Raw genomic sequence first — 12,883 nt, 5'->3', positions numbered from 1 at the left:
TCACGCAGGTGAGGTCGGGACGTGGGTGGGACATCCCACACCAGCCAAGGGGGCGGCGCCCACAGAACGTACAGCACAGGGCCACAGTGGGCACCCACAGCGTCCCTCATGGCAGGGGACCCCTCCTGCCCCTGGAGTCTCCCCTACCTAAACAGGGGTGGGCCGGGGTGGGAGCCAAGAGTCCTTTCTTCCCCCAACATTAGGCAAAGGCTTTGCCTAAACATTCAGTCAGGCACAATCGAAAGCACACTTTGCAGCCGGCGGCTGTTTTTATTTACCACAGTTTGGGGGAAAGTTTCCAGGGAAGTTGTGCACAGCAGGGGCCGGGGTGGCGAGTCTACCAGCTTGTGGGGCAGAAGCAGGGTTTAACCATGGGCACCCACGTCAGCCCACAAGGGCACTCCCAGTCACCGGAGACTTCTGGGCATGTCCTGCCACCAGCCTGGGTGGCTGGAGGGTGTGGGGAGTGCCCAGCGTGCAAGAAGACCCACGCCCTAACCCGGCAGCAGGTCAACCCCCACCTGGGGTGCTCTGCCCCAAAGCCGTATGACGTGCACCTCCAAGGGTGGGGAGGGTCCTATGAGTCAGCGGCACCGGGAGGCCCCCGTCTGCGCGGCTGGGCCCCTGCCCACCTGCCCCAGGACCCCGTCCTCCTCCCCGCTGGGCGGCCCGGCGCACTGGGGAAGACTCGCCCAGGCCCCGGGCAGAGTCAACAGTCTGCTCGCACCTGTTCACGGGCTCACCCACCACCCACCCACCCACTCACTCATTCACACACTCACTCATTCATTTACTCACTCATTCATTCACTCATTTACCCACTAACTCAATCACCTACTAACTCATTCATTCATTCACTCACTCATTCACTCACTCATTCATTAATTCATTTGTTTACTCACTAACTCATTCACTTATTCACTCACTCAATCATTCACTCACTTGTTCACTCACTTGCTCTCATTCATCTACTTGCTCACTCCCTCAGTCATTCACTCGCTTGCTCACTCTCTCGCTCAATCACTGACAGTGGCCCTGCACCTGCTCAGGGCAGCTGGCATTTGGTCCTGTGCTGACTCAATAGGCAGCTGTCCTGGGGACACAGAGGTGAATCAATCAGACCCCATCCTCTCCCCACAGAGCTCCAGGATGACATGTGATGGCAGCCCAGGCACCAGGAAGGCAGCTGGCAGGGAAGGTGATCCAAGGAAACAAGAAACCCAAGATGGAGAAATGGGGGTGAGTGTCCCAGAAAGGGGAAGAGAGCTGCCAAGGTGACCTTGGGGAGCGCCTGCATAGTTCAGGCTGGCTGCGGTAGGTGGGGTGAGGGGGTCACAACTGGGGGAGAACCAGAGGGTCCAGATGTCGTGCCAGAGCTTGGCTGGACTGAATTCTAATGGGGCTCCCAGGCTGGGGTGGGGCTGCCAGGTGTCGGGAAGCAGGGGAACACATGTGGTCTTCAGTGGAGGGGACACCACTCAGGGGGCATGTCAGTTCTGGAGGGTCTTCATGTGCTCTGCTGCTGTTGGGCCGAGGGCTCCTCCTCCCCCTAGGGAGGGCAGGTCATGGGGAATCATCGCTCCGTGAAAATGGGTCTCCTTGTCCAGGATGCCGGCCTGTCCTTCCTCCTCACTGAAGATGGGCATACCCCGACACAACCTCCCCCATTGTTGCTGCCTTGAGCCCTGTGGAGGTGTCAGTCCCTGTATCACCCTCAGCGAGGCCTGGGATGCTTTTGGATTTGTGGGTGGAGCATAGCAGGAGCTGGGGTCTATACTGGCCTATACCCTGTGAGTGCGAGCAAGCCCAGAACCCCTCTGAACTTTGTTCTGGTGAAGCAGAAATGACCATAACACCTGCCCCCCACCTCCCCACAGGACAGCAGATCCTGGAAAGAGCTGAGGGCTTAGAAAAGGTTAAGAGGCCCATCAGCAGCTTTCACCCTCCACCACCAAGCGCTCGCCCATGACTTCCCCGCACTGAGCAGCACATGTGCGTTGATCCATTTCACAGATGAGGACATCGAGGAGCAGGGAGGAGAGGTGACATTCCCAGGGTCGCGCAGCTGGCACTTGGCAGGCTGGGAGCCGATGCCAGTGCTTCTGGTCTCAGCTGGGACTCTCTGTGGCTGGGCTCTGACATTGCCTTCCACATAGTACGTCCTATCCAAGGAGCTCTACCGCTTGGCACTTGTCAACTCCCACCGTTTGTTAAATGTGAACCTACAGAGGTCTCCACTCTAAGAGAAGCCCAGCAGGAGAAGGCTCAATGGTCCCAGCCGCTGTAGGGGAATGTGGTCAGAGCAGTGACAGCACCAGGGCGGCACCAGTTCTGCTGTCCCCGTTCCTGGCTGCATGCGGGTCCCATGGATTGTACTACAGGGTTGGCATCTGTACTGTCCCCAACCAGGCAAAGGGCAGGACTATGTCTTGTTCACCTGTGTCCCCAGCAGGTTAGTACTGGGCCTGGTCCGCAGGGAACTCAACAAGTATGTGTTGAATAACAGTCATCTGGGCTCATCTAGAACACCCATGGTTCTAGAATATTCCATAGTCCTAGGGCCGATCAGTGCTCCTCCCTCAGGAGCACAGAGGATCTTTCTTAGAGCATGGAAGTCCCCTGGGTGCATTCTGGCACGAAGCCAGCTGTGCTGGGGTGGCCAGGCCCCCGCCCATTGAAGGGGCAGCCGTCAGAGGCCCCCACCTGGCCTGAGCACTCAGCAGCACCAGAGGTGGGGGGCATAGTGCACAGGAAACACTCAATGCTCATGGGCCAGAACAAATCACCCTCTTAATGGACTTTTCCACGGAGCAGAGCTCCTTGACTTCAATTTATCCCCAGCTGGAAAACAAGCACATTTAAAGTTATGCCACATCATCACATAGCGGCCCTGCTCAGCCAAGAAACTGCCCTAGGGCACACCAGGCCGGGCCCTGAGCTGGGGTAAAGACACAGGGGACACCTGGTACACGCACCCCTCCCGGCTTACCTCCTCTGACATCCTGGGCTTCCATGTGGACCAAATCAGGGTCAGCATCCACCCCAGATACAGACCTGGAAAAGAGTACGTGGGGGTTGGTGCTGGGAACCGAGTCCCCAGGCCCCTGTCCCAGAGCCTGCATCAGGCCCCGAGCCCTGGGTGGCCACTCCTGCTCCGTGGGTCTGAGGGCTCAGTCCTCCCCACCTGCTCCTGGGGAGGTATCCAGAACTTCTTTTTATAAGACTCTTTATTTTTTTTTAACTGTTTATTTATTTATTCATGAGAGACAGAGAGATAGACAGAGACACAGGCAGAGGGAGAAGCAGGCTCCATGCAGGGAGCCCGATGTGGAATTCAATCCCAGGACCCCGGGGGATCATGCCCTGGGCCAAAGGCAGATACTCAACCGCTGAGCCACCCAGGCGTCTCTATGAAACTCTTTATAGAAGACTCTGCTTTACTGAAGACCTTCACATTCCTGGCATCTTTATTGTTGCTATTGTTTTGGGGATGATCAAAATACCCTGACAAGGTTAGGCCAGGTTTGGGAATATCACCCTAATCTTTTTTTTTTTTTTAAGATTTTATTTATTCATGAGAGATATACAGAGGCAGAGATACAGCCAGAGGGAGAAGCAGGTTCCATGCAGGAAGCCCTATGTGGGACTCAATCCGGGGACCCTGGGACCATGCCCTGAGCCAAAGGTAGACACTCAACCACTGAGCCACCCTAATCTTGTATATTAGAAAACCAAGGCTCAGAGGAGCAAAATGACCCCCTACCCCTGCCTGGGGGTGTGCAGCTGGAAATGCAGAGCAGGGATTCACACCAGGCTCCCTCTCTTTCACCCTCGCTGCTCCCTGACGTGACACCCTGCCACCCACCACAGCGCCAGCCCCTGCCTTGCTCTTGTGATCCTGGGGCTCAGGCAGCGCCCAGAAGGCCACAGTGCCTGTGGCTGCCCGTGGGATCTTCCATGAGACTGGAGAAGAGCAGACGAAGCTGCATCGTAGGGTCACAGCCTTGGGGGTGGGCAGCATCCTCCAGGGGAGGCAGGGATGGGGCCACCCACGCACCCACCCAGTGAGGGCCTGGTGCCCAGGAGGTCAAGTGCACACTCTCCAGCTGAGAGGAACCTTAGAGGTGACGTGGTCCAGGGCTTGCCAGGTTGTACCATCGCGTGTGCCTACTGGACGGTCATTGACTTGCCATTGTCTTGACCTCGACTCCCATGAAAACCTTCTGCCTGCTTCAGCCCTCACCTAAGCGAGAACGGAGCTGCTGGCCTGGGTCTGGCGAGCTGACTGCATCTGTTAGAACAGATATTTGAGCCAACACGAGTATTAAAAATGCAGCCACCAAAATGACCTCTCTCCTGGACACTGCCGAGAAGAGCAAAGTGAGAGTCGGCACACGGAGTCAGTTCCCGTGGTCACTCAGCCCAGAGGCTGCCTTCCCTGGGTCCCCTCTGGGCCACCGAGCTTCCCTTAGTACAGAGAGCAAGTGCCCTAAGCAGAGGGTCTCTGGTGGTCCCTCCCCCAGCGTGGGAAGGCCCCTGGGAACTGCCTCCTTTCTGCTCCCCACCTGCTAGCCTGTGGGGGAGGGAAGCGAGTGGGGCTGGCGCCGGGGCCCCTGTCTGTTCCTCATCCTCCAGGGGCCTCCATCCCCCAAAAGTGGGTCTGAGTGCCGCGTGCCCCGCAGAGGCCCTGCAGGAGCAGGTGGGCGCCCCTGCAGTCCGCAAACTGCAGCTCCCGCACCAGCCGCTCTGGCCCCAAGTAGAGTCTCTCTCCAGGTGAGGCTTGCCCCGGGCTTTGTGAACAGAGCACTTGTGCTCCAGGAGGGACGTGAGGCCCGCGGCCTGACATCTTCCTCTCCATTCTGCATAAGGCTGCCCCAGTCCCTTTACCAGGGGCCCTGACGACGGGTCCTCAGCTGCCCAATGGGATTTTAGTGGGACCACTGGCCACCTGCAGAGTACGTAGTGACACCCGCTCACCCTCTAGCTCCCTCCTTCACTCCCTCCCTCATTCATTCATTTCCTCCTTAATTCATTAATTCATTCACTCACTCACTCACTCACTCATTTCCTCCCTCATTCATTCATTCACTGACTCCCTCCCCCTTTCATTCATTCATTAATTAATTAATTAATTCATTCATTCCCTCACTCACTCATTCACTCCCTTATCCATTCATTTACTCACTCACCGGCTCACCCACTCACTCCTGCACCTGCCCCTTCCACTCAGTGAGCAGCGCCCCCAGTCCCCCTCACTCTCTGGCTCTCCCATTAAGCACCCCACAACTGAGCCCCAGCAGCCCACACCAGGCCCTGGACCAGGCAGGGGCCCAGTGGATTGGGGTCCCTTCCCAGACCCCCTTGGTCATGGGTTTTGAGGACCATGCAAGGCTGCATGCCCAGCACCGCAGATACAGCCCAGTTCCCTGCAGAAAAGGACAAGTGTTGACCCCTGTGCCCTCCTGTGTGGTTGGGGTCCCCAAAGATGGCATTTGGGGAAGGGCCTTGACCCACTGCTTAGAAGCAGCAGACATGTGAGATGACCCCTGGGCAGGCAGATCTCTGAAGAGTGCAGTGTTTTGGGGACACAGGGAGTCAGCTTTCATGCCTGCTGGATGCCACTTAAGCACTAACGCAAAGTGCCCTGATACACCCTCAAAGACTCTGCACTAGGCCTGTGGTGTGATGAACTGTCTCCTGTTCCCTCCCTCCACTGCAGAGGTCCTGCCATTTGTCCCACAGCTGGGCAGGCACTGAGCTAATGGAAGAGGAAGGCTGAGGCTTTGCGAGTCAGCTTGGCCCAGAGCGGTGAAGGAGACACAGACGTGGCTGGAGAAATGCAGGCGACCAGACTGCCCAGCACAGAGGCGAATGGCGTGGCCCCAGCCACAGGCAGAGGCAGCCTGGGCTGCTGCTTACAGACAGCACAACCTAGGACACGTGCCCTAGCCTCCCTGAGCCTCAGATTCCCCCTCTGTAACATGAGGGGGAGATGACCAGGGTCTGTGGTTCTGACTTGATAAAGATGATATATTCAGACCCCTCGTCTGGTACCTGGTGGATGGTCAGTGTCCACAGTGTGGCAGCTCCCAGGGGGCTGTTATGGTTTGGTTGCATGGCCGCTGAGAGACCACAGGGAGGGTAGTGGACCTCCCCACCCCGGGGGCTGCCCCACCTCAGCCCCACAAGGCCATGCTAATGAGCTTGCTTGCTGTTTAGCCCTCCAAAGCTTTAAAGGGGTCAGAGCCTCAGAACGTGGAACGTGGGCTTTGGCCAATTCCTGCTGTCGGTTCAAGGACAAAGAATGCCCTAGAAATGCTGTCAAAACAGCCTTATGCGCTGCTTATAAGAGAGGGAGCCCCATCACTGCCTGTCACCACTTTCCGGGAGAAGTTCCTGGGCCCCAGGGCCCAAGTGTCTGGACTGATTATCTCTTGCGCATAACAGCTCAGAGCAATTGGAGAAACTTGGGAGAGAAATCACTTGATCTGTCCGAGCTAACAACATGTTTGAATTAGTGCCAATTTGCCTTTCAGTATCTGCAGGCGGGCTTGTCTCTTGCCCCCAGAGATCTCCTGAGCACCCAGCCTGGCCTGGGACCCAATGTGCGGGGGGGCGCTTGGCCATTCTGCCAATTTCTCAGGCCCTTGGGGTCTGGAAATCCCACCTCCTTGCCCCTTCCCACCTCCTGGGAGCCCTGGGGGAGCAACAGTTGACATCAGTGACAAGGCTCGTGATCGAGGCACCCCTTGGGATTCCAGGGAAGGAAGCAGGCCCTCCCAGGGCAGCCACATCAGTGGACGGCACCCAGGCCACCCGGCCAGTGCTCCAGAGTTAGCGATGCGGGCCTCCCTGCAACCTTGCAGCTGTAAGCCGTGACCCTAGCTCCCTCCGTGGTCACTGTTAGGGAGACAGGACTGTGGCCCAACAAAGAGGCCGGTCCAATATCTGTTGTACAAACGAGGTAAGAAAGGGAAAGGATAGGAGTGTATGCACGTGTGTGTATGTGCTCATGTGCAAGAAAGAGCAATTTGGTGGGAAGAACACATGTGCACACGACTCCAGGGGTGGTTTAGGCAGAAGAATGGCCCATGGCCATGGCTGGTGGGCAGCAGAGGTGGGTCTTGAACCAGCACCCTCAGCTGCCACCCCTCCACCATCTGTATGCCCCACCAGCAGGCACTTACCCCCCCACCCTGGCCTCACCCATTTAGCCCGCTGATGCTTCTCCAGCACCAGCTTCCTCACTGGGGCAATGAGATTAGGACACTGCTCACACTGATCATTGAGACCCTCCCAAGAGATAACATGAGCGTGGGAGGGGAGCCCAGGCACTGGATGGGGCAGGAGAGGGGGGCCGATGCAGGCAGGGGTAGAGGAAGCCATGGAGCAGGGGGGGCTGCATGGGAGAAGGGCAGCTCATCAGGGGCTGAGTTGGGTCCTAGGGAAGGAATGGGGAGGGAGGGGCAGTGGGGAGGGGAGGAAGGTGGTGGGCTTACTGTGTGCTGGGCACTGTGCCAGCTAGATGGACTTGGCACCTGACCCACAGTGAGGAAGTGGAAGCTCAGAGAGGGCCCAGCACCTGTGTCAGGGGCACAGCTGGTTCATGAGTGCACACCTGACCCGAGGACCAGCAAGCCCCCACTCACAACCATCTCCAACAGGTCCCAGCAGAGCAGAAAGAGCACTCAGGAGGTCCCCGTGGGATGGGGAGGTATGAGGCAGGGGTCAGAGGAGGAGAAGGCGGGGAGCCCTGAGCTAAGGGCTGCAGGGAGCAAAGGGGAGCACCGGTGGGGGGTGGGCTCTCACCAGAACATGTGGTCTTTGGTCACTCGCTCCTGCAGAAGCGTCCACTTCTTCCCCAGGTCAGATGACACGTAGAGCTTGAGGGCAGAGAGAAGAGAGACAAAAGTCTGGTCATGCTGTGAGGATGAGTCTCTTCTGAGCCAGGGGTGATCTCCCCTGGATGATGAATGCCCTGGGAGAGGTCAGGCTGGTCCAGGCCTGGCTGAGGACCTGCTGGTGGCAGCATTGGCATTCACCTAGGGGTACAGACCGACCTCCGAGAGGTCCAGAAAGAGCCATCCTCGGCCCCAGGTCAGCTGGTAGGAACCCAGGGGCAGTGGCCAGGCAGGCCCCCAAGAGGAGGTGCCCCTGAACACTACTGTCCAGGAGGGACTTGACAACATGCTGCCGGGGCGGGAGGCTGGGAGGCTGGGTGTTTGTTGGGAAGAAGGGAGCAGAGTCTGCCAAGGGCAGGCAGTGTGAAGGAGCATCCATGCAGGAACAGCAGAGTCCTCTGTGTCTGGGGTCTGCGGCCACTCAGTAGCTCAGGGCCTATGCTCACGAGGGTGCTCCACTTGGGCTTCATGCTCTGTGGCCACCACCTTGAACTTCCCAGTAAATGTATCTTTGAGTTTTCTAAGTGAAGCCCCATGAAGCAATGATTTTGGGAGGGAGGGCTCGGAGTCGGGGCCCCTGCAAGGTCCTGTCTCCTTCCACCTCCTGGAACAGACTCTGGGGGGCCTGGACTGGACTGGGGAAGGTCAGTGTCAGCCTCCCGCCATGTACTGAGCCCCAAAGCAGGGCCGTGGAGCCTGGGAGGGTCTGCACTCTGCGCCAGGGTCCCACCCACAGCGAAGTGTGATGTTAAACGGCTCATGAGAAGCACCGTGACTGCCTGCCTCCCACCTCCCGCTGGCGCCCATGGTGGGGGTGGCAGAAAGGCACAGCAGAGGGGCCACAGCCAGTGGTACCGTGATACTGTGGCATGGTGACAGGTGGTAGCTACACTTGCAGAGAGCACAGCAAACAGAGCCTTGTTGCTAATGTGACATTGTGTGTCACTCTACTTCAATAAAAAGCCCATCATGACAGCTTGAGAGAGAACTGCAGAAGGAACGTTTGCCCTGATTTTCAAAGGTTCCTCACATCATACTGGGCCCTGCAGAGCACACACCCGCCCCGCCTGAGCCTGCAGGCTGCCGCTGCCAGGATGAGGCACTTGTGGGGGTGGGGGTGGGGTCCTGGAAAGCAGGGCAGGAGCCCTGCCTGCCCCTTCCCCCCGCCTCCCGCCACCAGCTCTGCCCTGCATCAGCTGCAGTCCTGGGTGAGAATAAACGGGCACCCCCCACCCTGACTGGGATGTGGGCAGTACTATAATCAAGGTCCCAAGGCATCTTTCATTGGTGATTTTGCAAAGTTTTGCCAGCCTCCCCTGTCGGAGGGTGGGGTTTATGGGAACACCGAGGCCTCCACTCCGTTCTCGAGAGCAGGGTGGGCGTGAGGATCTTAAGGGATCTGCATACCCATGAAGCGTGACGCATGTGGAAATCCTGCATGGCTCACTCAGAGCACAGAGACCAAAGCGCTGGGTCGCAGAGGCGGGCGGGGCATGTCACTGTCACTCCCCAGCAGAGAGGCATGCTGTGCTCCAGGGGCAGAGACCTGGTTTCCCTGAGCCCTGCATCGCATTTGCTGTGCCTGCCTCAGTTTCCCCATCTATAAGATGGTGCCTGCTGCTATAACATTTTGCAGGGGTGAGTCTGACTTGAGAGATAGTGGGGCCCAGTAGCCCTGGCTCCCAACAGACACCACAGTACACAGTTATGTGACCCCCCCCCACAAAGCTTCCTAAATCTCAGTTCGACACTTTTCTGAAATGGGGACCCAGATCCCCGCCTTCCTGGAATGTGCGGGCTCAACCCAGGCACCACTGCGGAAAGGTTACCCTAATTACATGCTCCCAGCATCCTGTCAGCATCACGTAGGGACAACATCAACCCCCACCCGCTGCTGCTGAGGGCTGACCGCATGGGCACGTGCCCTCTCGGGCCATCTTGTGACATCTCCGTGAATCGAATGCTTTTATCAATCTGTTTTACAGATGCAGAATGGCAGCTAAGAGCAGTTGAGTGATTTGCCCGGGTTGTTCACTGGCAGAGGCTGGATGTGAATTCTCTGTGATTTGAAAGCGCCTGCCTTTACTCCCCTGCACTCGAGATGTGTCTAGAATAAATCAGGCAAGCAGAGCAATTTCATGGCCAGACCTCAACAGGAAGGAAGGCTGATGCCAGCCACTGGACCTCAGTGTCCCCATCTGTGAAATGGGCCTAACAACCACGGCAACAGTCACCGGGACTAGAGCCCACATCTGCCAGCCTTCAGGGCCAGCCTGACACACCCTGTGTCACGTGCTTCTCATCTGACCCAGCCTGTCCTCCTCAGGGCCCCAAGTTAGGATTAGCAAGTGAGGTCACGGTGTTGTTATTGCTGCTGTTCATGAGGGAAGGGTTTGTGGAACCTCAGAAGGGAAACTGGGGCTCCTCGAGTATAAGCTGTGTGCGATCCTGGCCTTCACTGCGGGCAGATGGACCACCATCCTGGAAGCCTGCCCCAGCCCTGCCTAGTGCCTGTCACCCACCAGCTCCCAAGGCCAGGACCCTGGCCCTGCCCTCACCACCCCACTGCTACACCCTAGAAGTCACCACGCTCCAAATGTGCTAATATCCTCCACCTAACCCATGGCTGCTGGACCCTGCCTCCACTCCATCCTGCGGCCCCGCTGAGCCACCTGCGTCTCTGTGGCTTCCTGCAGCACCTCCTCTGGACCTCCTGCCTGCAGCCCCCCACCCTCCCACCCAGCCCCTGCTCCAGGAGACAGCCACTAGGATCTTTCTGGGACATGCACCTGACCACGTCTCTCTTGTATGTCAGAACTTCCACGGGATGCCATGGCCTTGGGATAAAGCCACATGCCTTATATGGGCACTCAGGGCCCCTGGGCTGCCTGGCCTCCCTCCTGCTGCTGTCTCTGCCCATACATCCCACACCCCTGTCACATGCAGCTCTGGGCTCATGTGTGACTGTGCTGCTAATGTGTCTCAGGGGGTCCTCTGAGCATCTGCACCTGCTGTCCGATCTGGCTGGAATGCCCTTCCTTGTCACATCCAGCGAACAAGACTCAGTGTAAAGTCACCTCTTGGTCAGGGTTTGGCCAAGGTCAATGCCCAGAGGCCCTGGTACTGCAGAGCTGGGCTCAGAACCCAGTCCATTGGGTTGAGAAGCCTGTGTCAGGTCTCAGGGCCCAGGTCTTGGAGAGAACTGACCTGCAGTGCCTTCCCTTTGCTCCCACTCTGGCCCAGGGGAGGGGTGTCCCAGGTGCTGTCACCCACCTGCACCAGAGGCCCTGGCCCTTCCACTCCTCATCTCCAGGAACCTCCTGTGCCCCGCAGCCCCCTTCCACCTCCACCTGGGGCCTCCTCCTTGTCACCTGGCTTCTGGTAGATGCCCTACCTCTGAGGCCACAGGTTCAAGTCCCACATTCTAGATTGTTCCACTGCCCCTGGCTGACCCCCTTCGTGGCTCCTTCTTCCCCACAGCTGCAGAATGTAGACCCAGTGGGTCCCACCTCAGTGAGTTCTCCTTGCCAATATTTTGTCCCAACCTCAGCGATCTGTGAGAGGACACCCCACCCTGGGACGGCTGTCCCTTCCCGAGACGCTGCTGCAGCCTCTGGAGACAGTCGTGTTGCATGGCTGTGACTCCATACTCTGTGAGCCGGTGAGAACAGGGAGCATTGTCTCTGTTTTTAACAAACGTGGGAGTTTCCTTTGCTAAGCCACTCTCCTCTCTGTCAGCAGCACAGAGAAAATACCTGAGACGGGACCTTTTGCTCCACAAGGAGGCTGAGCGCCTGTGAGCGTCGGGGACACCAGAGCCACCAGAATGAGCACCACAGACAGGGCCCAAGCAGAAGAGCCTCATTCTCTCCCAGTCCTGGAGCCTGGGAGTCTGAGACCAAGGTGTGGGTACGATCAGTTCCCCCAGAGGCCCATCTTTCTGCTGTGTAGATGACTGTGTGCTCCCTGTGTCTTCACCTGGTTGTTCTCTGTGCATATCTGTGTTCCGATCTTTTTTTTTTTTTTAAGATTTTATTTCTTTATTCATGAGAGACACAGAGAGAGAGAGGCAGAGACACAGGCAGAGGGAGAAGCAGGCTCCCTGTGGGGAGCCTGATGCAGACTTGATCCCAGGACTTCAGGATCACGCCCTGAGCTGAAAGAAGATGCTCCACCACTGAGACAACCAGGTGCCCCCCAATCTCCTCTTCTTGTAAGGACACCTGTCCTATTGGATCAGGACCCATCCAGGTGACCCACGTTAACTTAAATACCTCTTTTAAAACCCCAGCTCCAAGTATGGTCACAGCTGAGGTGCTGGGGGGGTGAGGACTCCCACATATAGATTTTGGGGGGACACGACATAGCCCATTACAGAAGCCCACCTCCTACCATGTCCGCCTCTGCCGTCCTCCTTCCCTCCCTGCCACAGGCCAGGCTCCACTGCCTGCATCTCTGCCCTCTTCCCCTGACCCCGCAGCCTCACACTTGCTGAGAGAACTCCTGCCCTCTGAAACCCAGAGCTGTTTCCTTAGTTCCTTCCCTGTCTCGGCAGTTTTGTTCCTGCTTCTCTGCTAAAGCTGGTGCAGCTCACAGGGGACACACCCTGCGGTGCCCGCCCCTCACCAAGCCTGGCCCTGGACGGATCGCCGCTGGGTATGCTGAACGAGTGGACAGATCTGATTCTAGGGCAGGAGCTGGCAAACTGTTCTGGAAAAGGCCGGACTGTAAATATCTTTGGCTTTCCAGGCTGTGTGGTCTCTGTTGTAACTGCTTATCTCTGCCTCTGGAACAGGAAAGCAGCCAGAGACGAGATGGAAACAAATGGGCTTGCCTGCGTGCCAAGGAGACTTTATTGACAAGACGGTGCCAAGCTGTCATCTACTGACACCTGCTCCAGAATACATGATATGAAATGATCACTTTTGTCTTTAAAAACGGCTTTTTAAAAATGTTTTCACCCCCTGGAACATAAGACCCAG

General features: G+C 57.4%; 1 protein-coding gene across 1 annotated transcript in view; it reads right to left on the bottom strand.

Moving 5' to 3' along the window:
• The window catches only part of SORCS2 (sortilin related VPS10 domain containing receptor 2), a 458,218-nt gene that overhangs the window by 63,096 nt on the left and 382,239 nt on the right, over nt 1-12,883 (bottom strand). Inside the window, 2 exon segments of the mRNA XM_041753851.1 lie at nt 2,990-3,054; nt 7,810-7,883. Of these exon segments, the coding sequence (XP_041609785.1) occupies nt 2,990-3,054; nt 7,810-7,883 (139 nt within the window).

This window comes from Vulpes lagopus, chromosome 4 (assembly GCF_018345385.1).
Source record: "Vulpes lagopus strain Blue_001 chromosome 4, ASM1834538v1, whole genome shotgun sequence".
NCBI lineage: Eukaryota > Metazoa > Chordata > Mammalia > Carnivora > Canidae > Vulpes > Vulpes lagopus.
This window is presented reverse-complemented; position numbering and strand designations above follow the sequence as displayed.